The sequence below is a fragment of the Notolabrus celidotus genome, chromosome 18 (genome assembly GCF_009762535.1).
Source record: "Notolabrus celidotus isolate fNotCel1 chromosome 18, fNotCel1.pri, whole genome shotgun sequence".
Classification (NCBI taxonomy): Eukaryota; Metazoa; Chordata; class Actinopteri; order Labriformes; family Labridae; genus Notolabrus; species Notolabrus celidotus.
This window is the reverse complement of record NC_048289.1, coordinates 10,974,014-10,993,186: the sequence shown is the minus strand read 5'-3', so window position 1 is coordinate 10,993,186 and position 19,173 is coordinate 10,974,014. Positions and strand designations below refer to the sequence as shown.

The following is a 19,173-nucleotide window of genomic DNA, read 5'->3' as shown; positions in this document are numbered from 1 at the left end:
AGGAGGAAAAAAGACACATTGGTGTATTTATAGAAAAATGAGGCCTCACAATACCCTTTTTGGAGAGAGAATTATTAAGGAACCGAGGTGCCCGGGTGCATGCGTCCCAGTTTTCTGATTAACACTGTGCAAGCAGGCTGGCCTCAGGATGAATCAGGGATGAGACGCAGGACTAACTCCTTGACACACTCGCTGAGAGACTGCACTCACTTCTCATGCACACTCACCCTTTGCTCATGAGGACACTGCCGGGGTTTCAAGGAGGAAGAATGGGGCAGTGTTTTCAGCTTGTCACCCTTTCTGTTTGATTTTTTGTTTTGGGGTCATCAGGGGGGGGAGTTGGTTTTTTTGAACGCCACTTTAAAAGGACATATTGGATATAAGGCTGCTAGCAAGGCAGCCTGCTATCTGACATTCAAGATGAAGAAGTTTTTGCAAAACAAAAAAGGCAGATACTCTTTTCGGCAGAGCAAACGGGGCTCTCGGTATCCATCCAAAGATTTCTGTAAGTCTTTTATCGGCTTCATTCACTGTGTGAATCCTGCTGTGGCACAGCATTAGCTCCCAGCTGTGCTACAGGGCTTACAGCTGATTATATTTAGCAAAAACCAACATGTACATTTTTTGTAAATCTGTTTCAGTCACATTAGGGATGCTTTTCAAAGCTGTCTCATTTGGGTTAAATCATCCTCTTGAATATTTCAGTCCAAAGTTTGGCCTTCATCCACTTCAAATGCCTCTCTATTTGCAAGTTAACCTTGTAGTTGTTATTTGATGCTATTTTGTCTCTCTTACCTGCTCAGAAGTGTAGCCGGTAGTGTTCTCTCTTGCTTCATTACATAACTTCCATTCAACAGGATGGGCCGGTGTGTGCAATGAATAAAAAAGTAGCTGGAGGACCTCTCCCCTCCCAAGCTAATTAAGGTCACAATCTCTGCTATGCCTTAATTTGATTGGCTGCTTTGGAGTCTGTGAACCAGGTCAGGGACCTGACAGGGTGACATGGTTCAGGGGAGAGGGTTACAGAGCTGAGCTCCAGAGTACAACTTGAGACACAGGAGATAGCAGATAAGCAGGAAGAGAGACGGGTTCAGATGATTTTTACTGGAGCTTGCTGAGGATAATTTGATCCAAGGGTCCTGTTGCAATGTCTACTAACTTGAATGTACTGGCCTCAGTGGGTAAGTGATAAATACTCCTGCTTATGATGATTTGTTTGCAACTTGGCAAAATTTTCTTACAGGTTTCAGAAAGGCCAGTATGAGAGGCCGTTATGGACATAAATCATTTTTATACATGCTGTCCAATCACATGGAAATATTTTGTCTGCAGTGAATCTACAAAGTGCAGCACTTGTCACCTGTCCTTAAATCTAACATCCTTTTCATGTCTCTTTTAGTCCTCAGCATGCCGTCGTCCAATCAGGGCTGGCCTGAGGAGTTCGGCTTCCAGCTGGGTGGGAACGGACCAAGCTACATCCTCTCTGTGGAAGAAGGCAGTAGCGCCCACCTTGCAGGTTTGCAAGCTGGGGACCAGGTCCTAGAGATTGAGGGCCACGATGTCTCAACGCTGGGTCCTCAAGCTGTCATGGCCATCGCTCAAACTCAGAAGAACATTCCTCCAAGTATCGGAGTGGTGTCCCGAATACAGCAGGTCTCACAGCATTTATATCTAATAATGATAATAATAATGCATATTTAGTAAACAAATGCCTGGGTAAAATTTATGTATCTGGGTCTGGATTTTAATATGGGTTTCGGTTTGTTGAACATTTCTAGTCTGAGTAGTACTGACCAGTCATGTATCAGCAGGATTTTTTTCATCTATGAATAGATTCCTTTATGCATGTGCAGTTTTCATTCTAATGTAAATGATAAATTTCAACTTGAGCAACTAATGGGTTTGATGCTGTGTTGCAAAGGTCATTCTGTGTTAAGATTCCCTAGCCTCCTGGAATGCATCAGATAGAATTGACCTCCATTCAATAGACATTTTTAAAGAGGTTTCTTTTCCTCTTGAGGACTGCATTATTACTTTTTACAAATCTGAATCATGGTGTCATTATTTTGACTAACTTAAAACCAATGAACTATCAGTATATCACAAGAAAATAATTTTCCTTTTTGGCTTTATACTGCCATAATCCTAAGTGAAAATGTCTGTACTTTACTATTTACAGTGAAACTGAGACTAATCAAAAAAAGATGAACAGATTCTATTCCATGTGATTGAATCAATCAAGAGCTAATGATGTTCACTTTGCACACCTGCCTGGAGAACTGAATTATCTTCTGTTTAACTTTCTTTTAACATAGTTTTTACAGGGAAACTGAGACTATTCAGAAGAAGCTGAATAGAGGGATCCCCCTGGGGATATAATGAACTGTTAAACAATGGTGTTTACTTTACATACATATCTGAAGGGGCAAATTTTGCTGTGCTTTTGATATGAACACATGGTCACTGCTCAAGTTCCTTGGGCACATGGCAAAGGAAGTCTCAGCTGGAATCTGGTCAGAGACACACAGTATACCATCATCAAAAGATAGCCAGCGAGTTTCAAGATTCACGCCTTTGAAGTTTTTTCACAAATCATTTCTATTTTTCCCTGCTTTACAGATGGACATCATACCTGGTCCAGATGGCCGTTTTGGCTTCACCATCGTGGGAGACTGCCCTCTACTGGTAGAAGATTGCTCACCTTGCTCTCCAGCTGGCCGTGCAGGTTTGAGGGCTGGGGATTACGTCATGGAGGTCAACGGCATCCCCGTCAGGCAGCACGAGACAGCAGCAGCGCTGATCAAGGCTTCCCAAGGGAGGACGCTCCGTTTGGGGGTGCTGTGCCTCGGACAGAGGCAGAAGCACAGCATCAGCATAGAGGACAGTCAGATGGGAGGAGACGGGGCGAGACTGGACCGTAAACATAAGGCTTTGGAGTTCAACAGGAAGGTAAATTCAAAGTGATGGATGCTTCCTGGTTTATTCCAATGACTGTTTCCGTTTATTGAGAGTTCAAAAGCCTGGAAAATGTTTCAGCATCATACACATATGTAAATGATATACTCAATACCATTCCCTTTCAACTAAAGTTTGAACAGTGCAGCTTTTCCCAGCAGTTTTTACATGTTAATCTTATTTGTTTAAGGTTATGGCTCAATAAATTGAAATCTAGGCATTTTTCTTGAAAACTAAGCTGCTTAAGCCTTTGAAAAGCTCATTATCTCAAATATATGAACATAAAACAGACTATTAAATGAGAAAAATGAAGTTATTTACCTCCTAGTAGGTATTTTCTTTTTCTGAATCACATATGTAATGCTGTGTATTATAAGGTAACAGAATACATTTTCCTATTAACTATCCACAGCCTTTTACATCATTGTCCACTTTCTGGCAGGTGGACCAGATTTTGGGCGATGACCCTGAGGTGAAAGAGAAACTCTTTGCTGTACTGAAGCAGTACGCTGCTGAGAAGAAAGTTGAGTGGTTGGCCTCGGTCCTGCCCGACATACTCACCACTGATGAACATCGACAGCTCATCTCCAGCATCAGGTAAGAGTCAGACCTTCAACTCATGTTACAATAGGCTGCGAAACACAGTATAGAATAAGCCGCTGGAAGAAAGATGGCTATAAATTCAACATGATCCTCAGGTCTGGCCTATGAGGGACCTATAGGGATATTATTTTTACATAAACATATGAGACCAAAGCAATCACCAACCTTTTATGATTTGTTCACTTTTGTTGAATATTGAAGCCAATGCAGAGGTCCCAAAAACTGCTCTTCTTTAAGTGCTCACTTGAGGCTGGCTGCAAAACCCAATAAAACCCCTTTACAGACCATTTCTAGTGAAGCCTGACACAAAACTAGTTTTGGTCTCCGATTAGCCAGAAGTTGGTTAAAATCAGTATTTCCAATATGGAGACCAATGGCAGCAGTTCCATGCATTACAGTTTACTTTATACAGTAGATTAGTATTGCCATTGGTTGGTCATTGGTCTGACATGCATTTGTAAGCAATGAAGAGGCTTATGAATGGTATCAAAGCATGACTCTGAGCAGTCTGAAAGACATTTTATGCAGCCAAGTCATCCCTTGTTTTGATTTTGCAAGAGAAGCCTCTTGCATGCCACGCCCCTCAAGCTTTCTCTACGTTTCCTGTATTTCTTTGCTGAAGAATTTTACAAAGAAGACGTTAGCAGCAATGTGGCAGCATTAGCAGTTGCTCTAGACCAGGAAATTATACCCTCAGAAAAACAAGTGTGGCGAGTTTCTCTGTTTTGACTTTGACTTTAAAGTCCCACCCTTTCTTGACTTTGAATGGCGGGTGATGGAGATGTGACCCTGACAACTGTGGTGGTGTTCTAAAAGTTGAACTTATTTGATCTGAGAGTGCTGAGGGCGTAGCAACCGTAACAGCTGACTTTGAGGGTGTTATTGTCGCTTAAAACACTGAACTGCATTGGATGTATAGAAAAAATGAGGTGCCAGGGCAAAAAAAATGCTGTTAGTGGATAAAGGCCCTTATACTTCTTGGAATCGTATCCCACACACATCCCAGAGTAAAGTAAATAATCTTGACAGATAATAACACCGAAAGGCCTGATTTTAGAATGTTTAAATATTCATTAATTTATTGTTGTGACTATTATCTTAAAAATAATGTCTTTCCACAGTTTTTGACCTTGTCTGGTTGTAATGCCGCGAAATGATGGCTTTAGTATTGTTGTTTGATAAGCACGTTAGATAACCAAAGAAGAGTGCTTATCACATTAAAGCTCAAAGAAGGATGCCATTTGCATTAAATTTCAGAAGAAGAAGAAAACATCACGGACAGTTGTTGGAAATAGGGGTGCAGCGCGGTGAGATTTAAATGTAAAATTAAAACATGCACGCCGCTGCGTCACAGAAACACCGTCATGAAGCTCAAGACAGATGCTAAACTGTGCCAGTTCCTGTTACCATTGTCACCTTATCGGTGCTGGTCAACACTGCTGCCACATAAACAGAGCGCCAATGAGTGTCAGCATAGACTGCATATTAGAATGGATACTGCAACTACAGTCAATGGTCTGAACAGTGAAATGTTGCCAACCCAAATGATGAAAAGTATGAATGTATGATAATATTTCAGTTAATTTAGATTAAAAAAAACACTACATTTATCCAGTACACAGTTCTGTTATCGTATCAGTATATATGTCAGAAAGAAAAAATATTGCAACATCAGTTTTAGTCAATGTTATTCAGCCCAATTGAATAATAGGGTCTGAATACGAGTAATCCTTAAATAGATCCCAGTGACAAGCGAATAGTATTGCATAATAGTCGCCTATTGATATGCCGGTCCCTAATGATAACTCAGCAAACAGGCTTTTCCCGAAGCTCATTCTATCACAGGGGGGATTAGTGGGGGGGTCCCGCTTGTTGCCAGTCATTCCTCAGCACCACAGTAGGTTTAGGTGAGCCCCATCTGTCACCCAAGGTACATCCACACTGACCCTCAAAGTCGCTTAAAGTATCTTGAATGTTAGTGAAACTGGGAGGCTAAACTGACTCAGAGGAGCCCCCAGCTTAGAGTTTTTTAGTGTTAAATGAGGATTGGCAGCGTGGACTGAGTTCACAGCATGGAGGTGTGTGTGATGACGAGCCACAGACAGATTTAGTTGAGTGCTCACTTCATGAAAACATCATTTAATACCGGTGGCCGTGCTGCTCTGCGACCACAGGCCATTCCAAAATATGAAAAAGACAAATAAATGGAGCCACAGGAAGGGAGAGATGCCAGATAAGTGAAAAAGTGCAGGTAGCCAGAGTTCTGCGGTTGTGTGAGTGCCAGAATGACCAGCACTCCTCTCTCTCTAAACCCCCTGACAGTTTGTACACAGATTGCACTTCTTCCACAAGTACAGCCAATCAAACCTTTTCATTCCCTCACTACTGGCTTTCTGCACGGCTAAACCCCTTCTGAATAATGTTTTTAATACACCGTAAGAAGGTCTTCCAGCTGCACAAGGCCAGTGTTGAGGTAGTTTGGGGAAATAACCATGAAGCAAGATTTCCTCTGCCTTAAATTGGTTATGAATAATTCAAACACCTGAGAACACCTCATTGGTGTTATGATAATAAAGGGCACTCCTATTTGCACGAGCACCAATAACAACCTTCCTGCCATTTCCCTATTGTCTCTCCTTCCCCCTACCAGTCTCACAACTCTCTTACCTCTCTCTCTGTCCCTCTCTCTCTGAAGGGGGTTTGTGTTTGGCTCTGATGGATTTTCTTCTCATTATTCTGCTCAGAGCTCGAGCTCTTCCCCACTCACTCTCTCTCTCTCTCTTCCTCCCTCTTCCTGTGTGGTGACCATTTTCCCTTGACATTTTGCAAAGACAGCCTCCTGCATGCACCAAGTTCCCCCCTCCCGTTGTATTTTTTTATCCCCCTCAGTGAAGCAGCAGGGGTGTCATGATGCAACTTAGTGCATAGGTTTATTTCTGAGCTATGGGTGACGGCTGAAAAGATGAACTGTCTGGGGTGAGTATATCTTTTCTTTCTCTTTAATCCCATTCTGCTTAATTGTTCAACTTTGAGGAATTTAGGCATTTTATCATCTACTTTAGACATTTTTGCAAAGTGGCATCAGTGTTATTAAGTATGCAAAGTGAGTGAATATTTAATGCTGGTGAGCGCAGCACAAGACGATTGCTGCCGTTGATATTTAATATCTGATATTTTTGCTTCTAAATCCACTATTCCTTGGATGTTCTTTAAGCTTTCTCCAAAGCGTTTTCCGAGCTTTAAATCCATAATTTATGAACTCAAATTAAGCGTCAACCGTGTGTTTTTGTAGTTTAAAGTGTGATGCAGACACTCTTTGATAGGCGCAGCTGGATGTAACGGGAGTTAGGAACCCAAAAAACAAACAATCGTGTTGTTGTCTCTTAAGGACTGAAGTCATTAGGATGAGTGATGCTCTGTTTTTAGGATGTAATCTCTTTCCACGTGTATGAGGGTGTGCGTCTGGGTTTTGTCTTTGTGCAGATGTGCTGTGGAGCTCAATGTGGATTTTTCTTATTTATTTATTTTCTATTTTTCGGGGGATTACATCAATATTAATTTCAAACCATATCTGCCTGTGGAGTCTGGGTTTTGTTTCCCAAATAGCATGCAAGCTTGCTGGTTTCTATTCCTGCCAAAGCTGCACGGTAACATTACAGTCTTTTTGGAATAGCTCTACCTTTAACGCTCTGTAGAAATCAAACCAACACATACACCTCCTACTGCCAAACCAAACTACTTCACCTTTCTTTATACTGTTGATGATATGAGCCTCGTATTGGAAAGTGAGTGATCAGAGGCTGTTCATGCTACGTCTAAATAATCCACTTGTCTGTATTTATAAGCTCCTCAGGGCATGCTGTGCACAAAGCTTTCTTTCCAATAGTGATGATAATGATGGTGTTTAATGTTAACTGCAAGAGTCAGTGGCCGCAGGGTGCTGAGCTGCTATCAGACAAGAAACATTAGTGGCTCACAAATGCCTCACACACTGTATTTTATTGAAGCTGGTAGAAGCAGCTCTATAAGCCAGTGCTTTCATAAATGGGAGTGTGGAGTTGGACATTTTCCATTGGCATCAATGTAATATGCATTTATCTTCAATAGCAGCACACCTGCTGTGACCAGCATCAGCTTACAGAGACTGAGGGAAGAACCCAAATTACAATAAAGCTTTCATTGAGTGACTGCTGTCGGAGAGATTGCCTAGTTAGTTGCAAATTTAAAATGATAATGTCCTTTTTTTAAACAAAGCAGGTTTACACTACTCTTAGCTGTAGATTCATTTTTATTATGTGCTAATTAGCAAATGTTTGCATGTTTAAATACTGAATGAAGACGCAAACATCGTAAATATGGTAAATAAAGACCATACAGTTGAAGCCTGTTGCTTTTTAGAAAAGTGAGGGCGATGTTAGCGAAGACTTAGACTGTTACTCTTTCTAATGGCCATCAGTGGAAATTTCACACCATCCACTCATCTTTTTCTTTTGCTTTTGAAAACACTTTTAAAGGTTGTTATTGGGCTGTTATGCCTTTAATTAGAGACAAGACAGTGGATGAAGCAAGAAACTGGGGAGTAAAGGGCAGGAAAAGGCTGTTTGGAGGATTATAGTCTCTGTGGGTAACTGACTCTCCAGCTTTTGAAAATAATAATAAGAATTTTATCTTGATCATTGTCAGCTATTATCTTTCTGTATAATTTGCCCTTATTTGTGAAATCCTTTGGTCAGCTCATGTTGTTTTAAATGTGATATATAAACAAATTTGACTTGACTTGACAAGTTGCAGAAGAAGGCTTAATTGTATGTAAACAGATGTAATAGATGAACCTTGCTTCTCAGGTAATTTTGTTCTTCTTTTAACATTTTCCCATATTCTGCATTCATCCTGCTGTGATTAAAATAAATGATTGCTCAGGATAGTCTTAAGTGCATCACTACTTCTGATTTAGAAGCCCTTTGTTACAACCACTGACAGTGTAAAACATGGACGTAGTCTCAATGACGTCACCAGTTAGTTTCTGAAGAGGAGTTTTAAAGCCCAACAATGGTGGTTGGAAATGCTGACTCAACCTAACTTTTGATCGAGATACTTGTCAATAGGAAACCAGCTCAGCCCCTTTGTTGAGAAAGCAGCTGGGGAACTGGAACAGAAGGCTAACAACTGCTACAGATGGGGCCAGGTCTGCCAAGTAATTTAGCTCATTTAAAGAAACTTCAATGAAAGCACTATTTGTCAAATTAAAATTTAAAGAGCTTTACCCTTTAGTCAGAAAGCCTATTTGTTTTGCACTATTCTCAGACGTGACACATACGTGTTCCTCTGCCTTCAGCTCAATGTTAAATTAATCAGTTGATGATAAATGAGTCACTGATATATTGTTAATGTTGACATATTGCATCTCAGTTTGGCATAATTCTGAGCATTGAATGCCTAAGATTACCTGTTAGACACAGTAATGGCTGTAGAGTTTGTTATTTCAGCTGTGTCAGCTTGTGTCATTATGCAAAAATTCACTCCTATTTTTACAAATAAAGAAACTAGTTATTGGAAGCAAAACCTCTTTTATAGCAGGCTGTGAACATGTCAATCTCCTGTAGAAATGTTCATTTTAATATGAACTTTATTGGGGTTTCTTGGGCTTTTACAACACTCTGGGAACTACAGGTTTTAGCACTGGTTATATTGTTTCAGGTGGTTACTAACTTCATTTTTCAACACTGAGGTCGCTTCTTAATTGCAATGCACATCCACCTTCCTTCTAAATGCTGTCACTTCCATCTCTAAATAACCAGGATGGTGTCCAGGAGCTAGTTAGCAGTGAGATCAAGGCAACACTATTTTAGCCTCACATAGCATGCAAGTGGGCTCCTCGTGAAATAAGACAGGTTAAGGATTAAGGCACTGATGTTTCAATTGTGTCAAATGTTAGATTGGAAACTGAAATAAAGTGTAGTTTGTTGGGAGTTTTAGTGCTTCTATGGATGTTCTTCAGACTCAGAACACCAATCTACACCCACTCTAATCAGGCTGACTTAGAGAGCTCTGTAAAGGCATAAAACTTAACTTTAGCACCATCTGCACTGACACCATTAAGCACAACAGAGCTTTGATGTGGTTATCAAGTGAAGTCAGAGTGTGGTGTTGTGTGTGTGTGTGTGGTGTGTGTGTGGTGTGTGTGTGTGTGTGTGTGTGTGTGTGTGTGTGTGTGTGTGTTGTGTGTGTGTGTGTGTGTGGTGTGTGTGTAAAGAGGCATACTGTAATTTTATATTATCTTATAAGAGGCAAATGACTGCCACTTTACATTCTGCAGTCATGCTTCAATCTAGGACTGGTGTTATATAACCGCTCATCAGAGATTCACCATTTTATTTACTTCAGCTAATTCTTAAGGTTATGTTCAGTTTCATTATTATTTCATTCCAGTGTCAGGTCTGGGGACACGGTTGTTTATTTATCCCATGTAAACTTCACCTCACTGATCCAGTGTTACTCAGTGGATTATCTCTGGTTGACTTATTTTCAGCAGTGTTATTTTTAATTACCTATTTTTGACAAGTTTTTGGGCACACACCAGAACACCCAGTGATGCTTGTGACATATTCAGAATCATATCTTAATCTTTTAATTCATCAAGCTTTAGTCCTACAGTATGTGAAAAGCTAACATGTTCACTTTCTGGAAATGTTGACTAGAAAATGGGGAAAACAGATGATGCAGGAAAGATTCTCCCTCGAAAACATTCCTCTTTATTTTTGAGCTCACTCTCCCGCATCGAGCCACATCAGGACACTCGAAATGAAAACGAGGTCCTCCTCATTGTAGTTTTCTGCTTGTCATTTCTCCCTTTTGAGAAATCCGTCCCTTCCTCCCTGCTTGCTACCTCCTCCGCAACCCTCCGTCAGATAATTATAGATCTCTGTTCCTTATAAATGAGGTCAAATCAGAGCACTCATTTAGTTTCAAAGAGTCGAGGCAGAAAACTTTTTTTGTGATGATGCAGCTGTTTCAACAGATGTGCCTCTGAGGGTGGATAAACTCCTGAATCTATAAACACAATACGGCTCATACAGGTCTGTACTGTATATATATGTCAAGAGAGAACATTTTAGCGCATGTGATTTGAATAGATGACAAATAGCAGGAAACGTGGACAGCCAGCAGAGAGGTAGTGTGTGGGATGCTACACCTACATCACTATAGAACATTTATTTTTATCCCACGAGTCTTTTTAATGTAACCAGTAGTCTGCGCTCAAGCATTGCTGTCTCAGGCTGCAGTCAGATACATATGCACATCTAGCTTAATCACAATTTGCAGAGACAGAGACAGGAGCCTGAAATTATGGGGCACATATGTTTAGAATAACAGATTTGTTCCAACATATGATAACAACCTTAGCTGTAGAGTGGTAGTGGAGTTAGGATACTATAAAAACTAATGGTGCATTATATTCAGAGGCAAGTTAGAGAATTAAAGTCATTATGTGAATATTTCCTGATAATGTATAATAATGAATGAATGAATGAATGAATGAATGAATGAATGAATAACCTAATCCCCTAATTTAAGGCTAAAGTTTCTGCTGGATTTGGATAGTAAAATTTAGAGATGTTTGAAACTGCAATTGCACATTGTACCCACTAGAGGGAGGCCATATGTGAGGGAATGTCAGTTAAATAACCACATCATCTGTGACTGTGCATGAGCTCTTTAAATGTCAGAGGCAGTATTTTGTTTGTCCTTAAACTATAAATCTTTAGTGACTGAAGTTCACAGGTTATTTTAAAAGTAACACATTGTCCCCCTAGAAAGACTGGCAGAAGAGTTCAAGCACAAGTGATGCCTCAGCACACCAACACCTCAGCCATTGTAAATGCAGGTGCTTTCCAGGGATTTGATTATCTACTGATCAGGGCACTGGATTAAAAAAAAGAAAGTCCACGATGCGGACTTGGCCTACTGGTCAAGTTGCACGCCCATGTAGCGCCTGCCTATCCCCCACCCCCTCCCAGCCTCCCACACCATCCACTGTCCTCTCCCTCTATCAATAAAGGTGTAAAAGCCTCAAAATATAACTTTAAAAAAAGAAAGAAAGTCCAACATTGTAGCACCAGAGGCTGAGGTATTCTGATATTTAGCCTGCTGTAACTCAAGACCTTAACCCTCCCATAATGCATCTATATTTGAACCTTCCCTTTTCACTTCTTTACAAGCCCACACCCTCAGTTTGCGAGACAGGCTTTCCTTCATAAATAAAAATAAAAATTAAAAAAACTTGATGACATCACTCTGATACCATCAGGGTTTTCTCCTCAAACCTCTGAAAGCTCTCTCCAGAGCCTCAAGAGCCATTTTCATAGGAGTGGCAGATTTTCACGAGACAACTACACTCAGGTTAATGGGTAAACTTAGTACATTTCTCTTCTTCTAAGCATTTAATTGGCTCCTTTAATCATGATGCACTGCAGCACACCTGCTGCGAGAAACCAGGAGAAGTATATATTTCAAGCAGCAAGTGAGGAAGATGTGTCAGAAATAATTGGCTCCTGCATGTTGGTGGTGTTGTGGTGCTGAATGGACAGCTCCTCTGAGTGTGGTGGCTGCATCATGGCTCATCAGTGGATGTCCTTAACTGCCACAGAGAGCTGGCTTAGTTGAATGTTTAAAGGGGTAGTTAGATTGTTTTGAAGTGAGGTTGTATGGGCTACTTGTCAGTATTAAGTGTACTGTGTAGAGATGATCCCGGTTAGCTGGGCCCCTTTTTTGAGCAACAGACAGGGCATGTCAGCTAGGCTATCAACTGCTCTGGTTGATAGCCTATCTTCTGTTTCCGCTCTCTGGGCGGTTTCTCAACAAAGGGGCCGAGCCAACCTGGATTCAATGGGTAATGCACTCACTATTCACAACTGTCTTACAAGCCGCTTAAAAAAACACAATATGCCTTGTAGAGTAAAATTTGTCATGTTGCAAAGAACTGTATCTTCAGTGTTTGATCACCTGCAGTATATAGTAGTGGACATATTTCAGCTTAACTCTAGTGTCTGTATCTGCCTCTGTTGCAGACAAAAACAAGATTTGGCTTCAGATTATTTGAGTCAGTTTAATATTGGTGTGAATTTTTTTGTGTGTTTTGGCAGCATCCAAATTAAACAAGGAGAAAAGTTCCCAAAATGAATGATCAAAAAGTTGAAAACTTTAATAAAAAATGCAAATAAGATAGAAATATGATTTGGAAAATAGAGGCATGTGCAGAAAATATTATTGGTCAGAATGACAGATCTTTATTAGTCAATATTGGGGCTCACTGTAACAAGAAATCGAATATTGCCTGCCACATTAATTCTAGATTTTTCAAACTCTCCAGTATTAATATTGATATCACACACACACACACACACACACACAAAGGCAGAATTGGTCAGGCTTTTGATAGGACTTTCTTTCTCTGTAGAGCTGTCTGTACAAATACTAAAGATTGGACATCTGATTTGCTGTTTTTTTATATAATAAAAGGGCTCTTCATACATTAGATCGGTGCTATTTACAGAATCTGAGACCTTTACGTTCCACATGCAAATGATACTTCTTTATTGGCCTCACAGCAGGAACAGCACGGGGCTAGAGGTGTTCTGTATTTACCTGAAACCATTAAACAAAGAGCTGAAAGAACACTGTATAATGAAATGAAAAGGTCTGACATCTGCTGTGAAGTTGTTTATCCTCCCCCTCTCTTCTTCTCTCCTCACAATAAATGTGCCCTAATTGCTTTATTTAGCTGTCAAAGTTGTTTTTTATACAGCTTAATTAGCTTCTAGTGGATATGTACAGTGGTAGCTGTTATCTCATCTCCATCAGCAACTTTGTTGCTAATTACTCCACTGGTGCAGTTTTTCACAGACTCAGTATGCTTGTGGCTGATTCATCTGATCAGCAGATCAGCTGCAAATTGAGCTAGTCAGAACACAACAGACTGCTGGAGGTGGAATTTAAAATGGTTGTTTGTGCTGTTAGATTTTAACCCTACTGTGATTTATGAAACAAAATATAATTACCTTGTGACTGACTTGATTTATTATCTGGGATTTGGGTTCCTCCTTTTAATTTAACAAGTACTGCAGTCTCAGCACTTCTTATTGTACTAGTCTGTTTAAAATACACATGCTGTGTGTATATATTGTAGGTTTTATATTCTTGTTTTCCTTTTTTTAGTATAGATAAACAACTGCTAAACTATATTATTTCATTATTCATTAAGAAGGGACAATGTCCAATACACTTTTCAAAATAGATACAGCTAAGAGCTAACCAAATGTAGTTCCTGGGCAGAGCTTACAAGGAAAGCATAAAGGCTAAATCATTGTCCTCCAAATCTGTTGATTTTGTCCAAGTTTCACTTCTTCCAGGAGTAGTGTCGTCAGCTTAAAGAAAAAGCTTGACATTTTGTGAAACATGCTCGCTAAGGGTTATATAACAAGATTCTTAAGCAGTTTTTCCATATCTACCTGCATTGTAACCTGGTAGCTATGGTAGCAACCAGAATATTGTAAGCTCAGCTGAGCACAAAGACTGATAAAATCTTGCCTGACTCTATCCTAGGGTCAAAACACATGATTATGAACAACTCTTTAAAATAGGTGAATAGCTCAGCAATAAGCTATCTGTCAGCTTCTTCTGTCTGACTTTGTATACAAAGTCTTTCAGAATCTCATCTAAGCTGTCGAATTTATAACAGGCTGTGAGAATCATGTTAGCCTATGCCCTAAGTGTCAGAAAAACTAGCCTTGTCAAGCTACTAGCTTTCTCCAGAAACTCTTAGAGGTAGCTAGCTTTGAGCATTACTAAGCTTGCAGTTAGCTGCCTGTTTCCTCTCTTCACGCTATGCTAAGCTATGTTTACAGGTTGTATGTGGTTGTTGCATATTATTCTTTTAGAACCTCATTTAAAGCTGCTGTTGGTAGGAATGGTGTAAAAAACGTCGCTTTTTTTCTGCTGGGTTTGGAAAAAAGGTCATAATGCCCATCGTTACTCATCGGTAAGTGGAGTAATTTGAAACTATTGCGAAATCTCTGCGTTTTCCAATGCTTTTGTATCAAGAATGTTATTATTTCCCTTTTTCCCGTTATGACGGACCAATCATAGCTAATTTCCAATCCTCTGTCCTGATTGGTTAAGGGGCAGCCCCAACTACGTCCTCCGATTGGTTATAAGTCCGGCACTATCAGGACTGAACACGCCGATCTGTGTTGGGGGGCTAAGAGGAAATCTGGTTGGGAGGGATAGTGTTGACATTCGAAGTCCCTCTCTCTAAACAGATGTTTACTCTGTGACTACCAACAGCACCTTTAACTAAAGTGTCCCGCCTGAAGCAACTAACTAACATAAACTAGGAGGCAGTCGGAATTTGTTAGCCCAGCTTGGCATAAAGACCCAGTATAAACTGTCCTGGTTCAGTCCAAAGGTCATAAAATCATACTCAACTCATTGCTAGGGTTAGCTAGCTCTGAACAGCACTGAGCTTGCTGTTCGCTGCCCGTCTCCTCTCTTTAGGCTGTGTGAAGCTATGCTAGCAGAGAAGGTGAATTTGCTAACTTTCACTAAAGAGAAGTATCTAGCTTCAGAAAGCGCTTAGCCTGCTGTTAGCTGCCTGTTGAGGTTTCAGCATATTTTTCTGTCAAACTAAGATGTCAGAATTATAAGAAGAGGTGGACACCAGTTTGCTACTCTGGCTTAGCATTAAAAACTCATAAAAAATAGCCTGGTTCGGTCCAGAGGTCACAAAATCAGTCTTAACTCTTTCTTAGAGGTAGCTCATTTTGGACAGCACTAAGCTTGTTTTAGATGCCTGTTTCCACTCTTTAAGCTATTTGCAGAATCTAATTTAACTAAGAATGCTTTAAGTAGCTTCACATTCATCTTGAAGAACATTTTGAAGCTGTTTAACTGTTATAAGAGAATTTAAGTCTTTGGGATAACTGAAAAAAAAATCTTCCTTGCACACACACACACAGTCTGTTAACATCTTTGATAGTAAACAAACACCAGATTTATTGCTTTATTGCTCCAGTTGGGGAATTATTTTAACCCCTTCACTCAAGAATCATATCATGCCTTTATTTATATTCCCGATTTCCTGTAGTAGTGCCTACTATGAAAACAGGTAGACATCTTTAAAGCTTGGACATGCCTGAGAACAAACAAAGAGTATCGTTAGAGGGGTAGAGCATGAATATCCTCACAGTTATAAAAACTGTTTGAGCATGGTTGTGTGGGTGTTTGCTTTGTCTCCTGGCAGCAGTTCTGATCACTTGAATGAAATGTTGTTTCTGTTGTCCTCGTGTGTGGGGGAAGACTCATTTGTTTTGTTCTCATAGTCTGCACTGCTGCCTGGTACACAGCCAGTATGTGATACAGAGCACCATGTACAGTTCACATTTATCCTCATCTTTGACATTTTGCTGGTTTATCATGCTGCAAAATGCATGTTTTAGTCTTTTTAGCAGGTCCAGGTATCCAGCCCAGGACGTTTTTGGTGTAAGAATGTATCATTAACACAGTGCCAATCACTTACTAGCCTACGTAACATTCATAGTGCTTTATACCGTACTCTTTAATCAGAAAGTTCTCAACTCAATCATAATTTTGCCTTTTAAAAAACAAATTTTCACGAGGTTAAGTTTCTTTCTCTTTTCTTCTATTATATGCAAAAGTGGTTATTTAGTTTTCCTCAATGTAAGATGGCAGGAAAAGTCTTGGTATCATTTTTGTAATAATATTATAAAATTTCAAAGGATTTCCAACCTTTAAGTTTAATGTAAAGTCTCAAATGATCCTTAAATTAGTATCTAAACAATAATTTTAACACTGGGAATTTTCTTTAAAAACTATTCAAACCCTTTGTCCAAATGTTAGCTTCATTTTCTTGATTGTATAGGTGTTTTTATGAACATTTTTTGATGAAAGTTTGACAGGCAGATTGACAGCACTCATATCTGTGTGCTTAAACAGCAAAGAGACTGTTAGCAGCCCAAAAGTTTGCAAAGCTAAATGTCTGGAAACGATAAAAGAAGCTAGCCTGGCTCCATTGTTTTCAGCTAATAACCTTCTGTAATAATACAACCTTAGTTTTTGTATGAGTTAACAAGAGTGTCATTATGTTTGTTAGTTAGCTGCACATGCTGTTCAACTTGTACAGATTCAGACAAGCTGTGGCTAGCTGTTTACTATTGCGTCCTGTTTTTATGCAAGCTGTTGCTAACTTTGAGTTAACTGTCTCCAGGTTTAGGCTTTATTTACACTACAAAGACATGAACCAGTCATCAATCTTTTTATCTAACTCTGAACAAGTGAGGCAGGCATGGAAGAGTGAAATATTTGATCTCGCTACATTACAGGAATCATACTAGCTAGCATTTTTGACTTTGGGCTAACAGGCAAAGTATCTCAGTTTTTACTCTTCTAAATCTACGTTTAAGATTTCTCTCTCAAGAATCCCCTAAGTGTAGTTAATGCAGCATCTCGTTTTTTTTAACTACCTCTTTGATAGTTTGTGATGGGTTTTTTTTCCCATGTTGTAGTTAGTATGTAGTAAAACATTCATCATCTGACCTTTTAATGACGATGTGAGCCGTTTGAAAGATCTCTTTCAGATCAGGATGATTAATTTAGTTCAAACCTGTCCACCTCCTGAGTTCTGATGAGGTTAATGAGCCTTATGTTTAAATGCATGAACCTGGAGTCGTGAGTTGAGTTTCTCTTAAAAAACGGTAAAATGGCAAGGTTCCCAGGTCAATAACATGATGACAGCTTCCTCCTCTGAGCTCACACCGACAGGTTGACACGGAGGTGAGGCGTGGACAGAAGTGTAGGGGAGTGAGAGTGACATAATGTACATAGCTAAGAGAGAGAGAGAGAGAGAGAGAGAGAGAGCAGTGGAGAAATCCCATGCTCGCTCACTCCCACACCTTTTTTCTCTTGCTGTATTCTGGCTGTGGTACCTCACGCTGCAGCAGTGAGACTTCAGTGAGCAGCGTGTGGCACTGAGATTTCCTCACTCTGTCGCTCCTCAGAAAAAGATCTTTTCTCTCTGACTTCCTTTGAAAATTATTTTCTTTTCTTCTCTCTGGGGAAATTAGTCACCTCTAGGTGGACTGACATCTCACCTGTCCATCAAAGCTCTTTTCTCTGAACCTCTTGAAGAAGGAAGCCTGTTGATTGCATTAGAGTAGACTTGGATTGTGGGGATTCTTTTTTCAGAAGACGGAATTGATTCTTACTTTTTGATCTCTCCTCAAACTGGATGTTTGACTTCTTCTATCACTCTTTCTTGGCACCCAAATCTAGTTTTTGTTTTAGATTTCATCAAGTTGGATCTCTGATGTAGATCCTTCTTCTTTTCTTCTCTTTCACTGAAACAACTCTGAAAGACAAAAACTAATATCACCCCTTTTCATTTTCCTCACATGCCACCATGTTTGCCAGAATCTTCATCCCTAAGAAGCACCGGCAGCGCTTTGATGATTCTGTCCAGCAGAATGTGATCAACCGACTCTGTCGCAGCAAGAGCATCAGTGAGCCGCAGGGTAGGATCCGCCGCAGTCGGAGCGAAGATCACTCAGATCGCCACCACAGGTCCAAACGGGCAAGTTCGGTACCCAGAGATGGAGAACCAGGAGGGAGAGGGGACGGGGAGAGAGACAGGGGCCAAAGGAAGTCTGCCTCTGGGATGCCTTCTCATCCCCCCATTGGACCCAATCAGAGGTGAACGCACATGTACAAACACATGACCAACAGATTGTTGTTTTTAAAGATGCACCGACATCTTTAATAATCCCTATACATATTCGTTATCAGCCAATACTGAGTATCCCTCTCACACTACAATCTCAATTTAAGACAAACGCTGATTATTGACAGTGGGTGCTTTGAATAACTTTACACATTACACTCAAATAACACTATTTGTTTGCACAGTACTGTTGTTGTAAATTCTAAATGGACTGTGTTCATATAGCGCCAGCTCTAGTCTTCTGACCACTCAAAGCGGTACATGTTACATAATGTGTCACATTCACCTGATCACATCATTCATATACTGATGTTAGAGGTCACAATGTAACAGGACTTTGGATCAAACTCCTGACCCTGTGAGCGAGGGACAATGGCTCTACCACGCTAAAGTCATCCCTTGTTTGTTGTTGTCACATGATTATTTACCAAAAACCAACAGATTTTTGGTTATAAATTTTATTGTCATAAAGCTGAATTAACTGACATACTCGCCAAAACCAATCAAGGTATTTTAGGCTGAATCTAAAGTCAATACTGGTGCTGCGCTGGTATCAGGTACCAGTATTGGTATTAGTACAAGTACTAATACTGGTAACAATATTGAACAACTATGCTACATGAACATCTTGGCTCTATTTAAATTTGTGTTTAGTGTAAAAAAAACTGGCTACAAACATGTGATCCCAAAACATAATGAAGCAGCTAAAGATTAGCTTTATTTTCAGACACTTACAGTCACATTTTTTTGAAGAAATGCATTAGAAAATGTGGAGAATGTATCTAATTTATGTTCTTGCTGTTTTCCATTGAGTCCTATAAAAA

At 40.0% G+C, this 19,173-nt stretch overlaps 1 protein-coding gene across 1 annotated transcript in view; it reads left to right on the top strand.

Annotated features, from left to right (window-relative positions):
- Window positions 1-19,173, top strand: part of grid2ipb (glutamate receptor, ionotropic, delta 2 (Grid2) interacting protein, b) — a 54,631-nt gene that overhangs the window by 3,837 nt on the left and 31,621 nt on the right. The window contains 4 exon segments of the mRNA XM_034708065.1: window positions 1,400-1,653; window positions 2,620-2,949; window positions 3,398-3,552; window positions 18,043-18,321. Coding sequence (XP_034563956.1) covers window positions 1,408-1,653; window positions 2,620-2,949; window positions 3,398-3,552; window positions 18,043-18,321 — 1,010 coding nt within the window. The 5' untranslated portion in view covers window positions 1,400-1,407.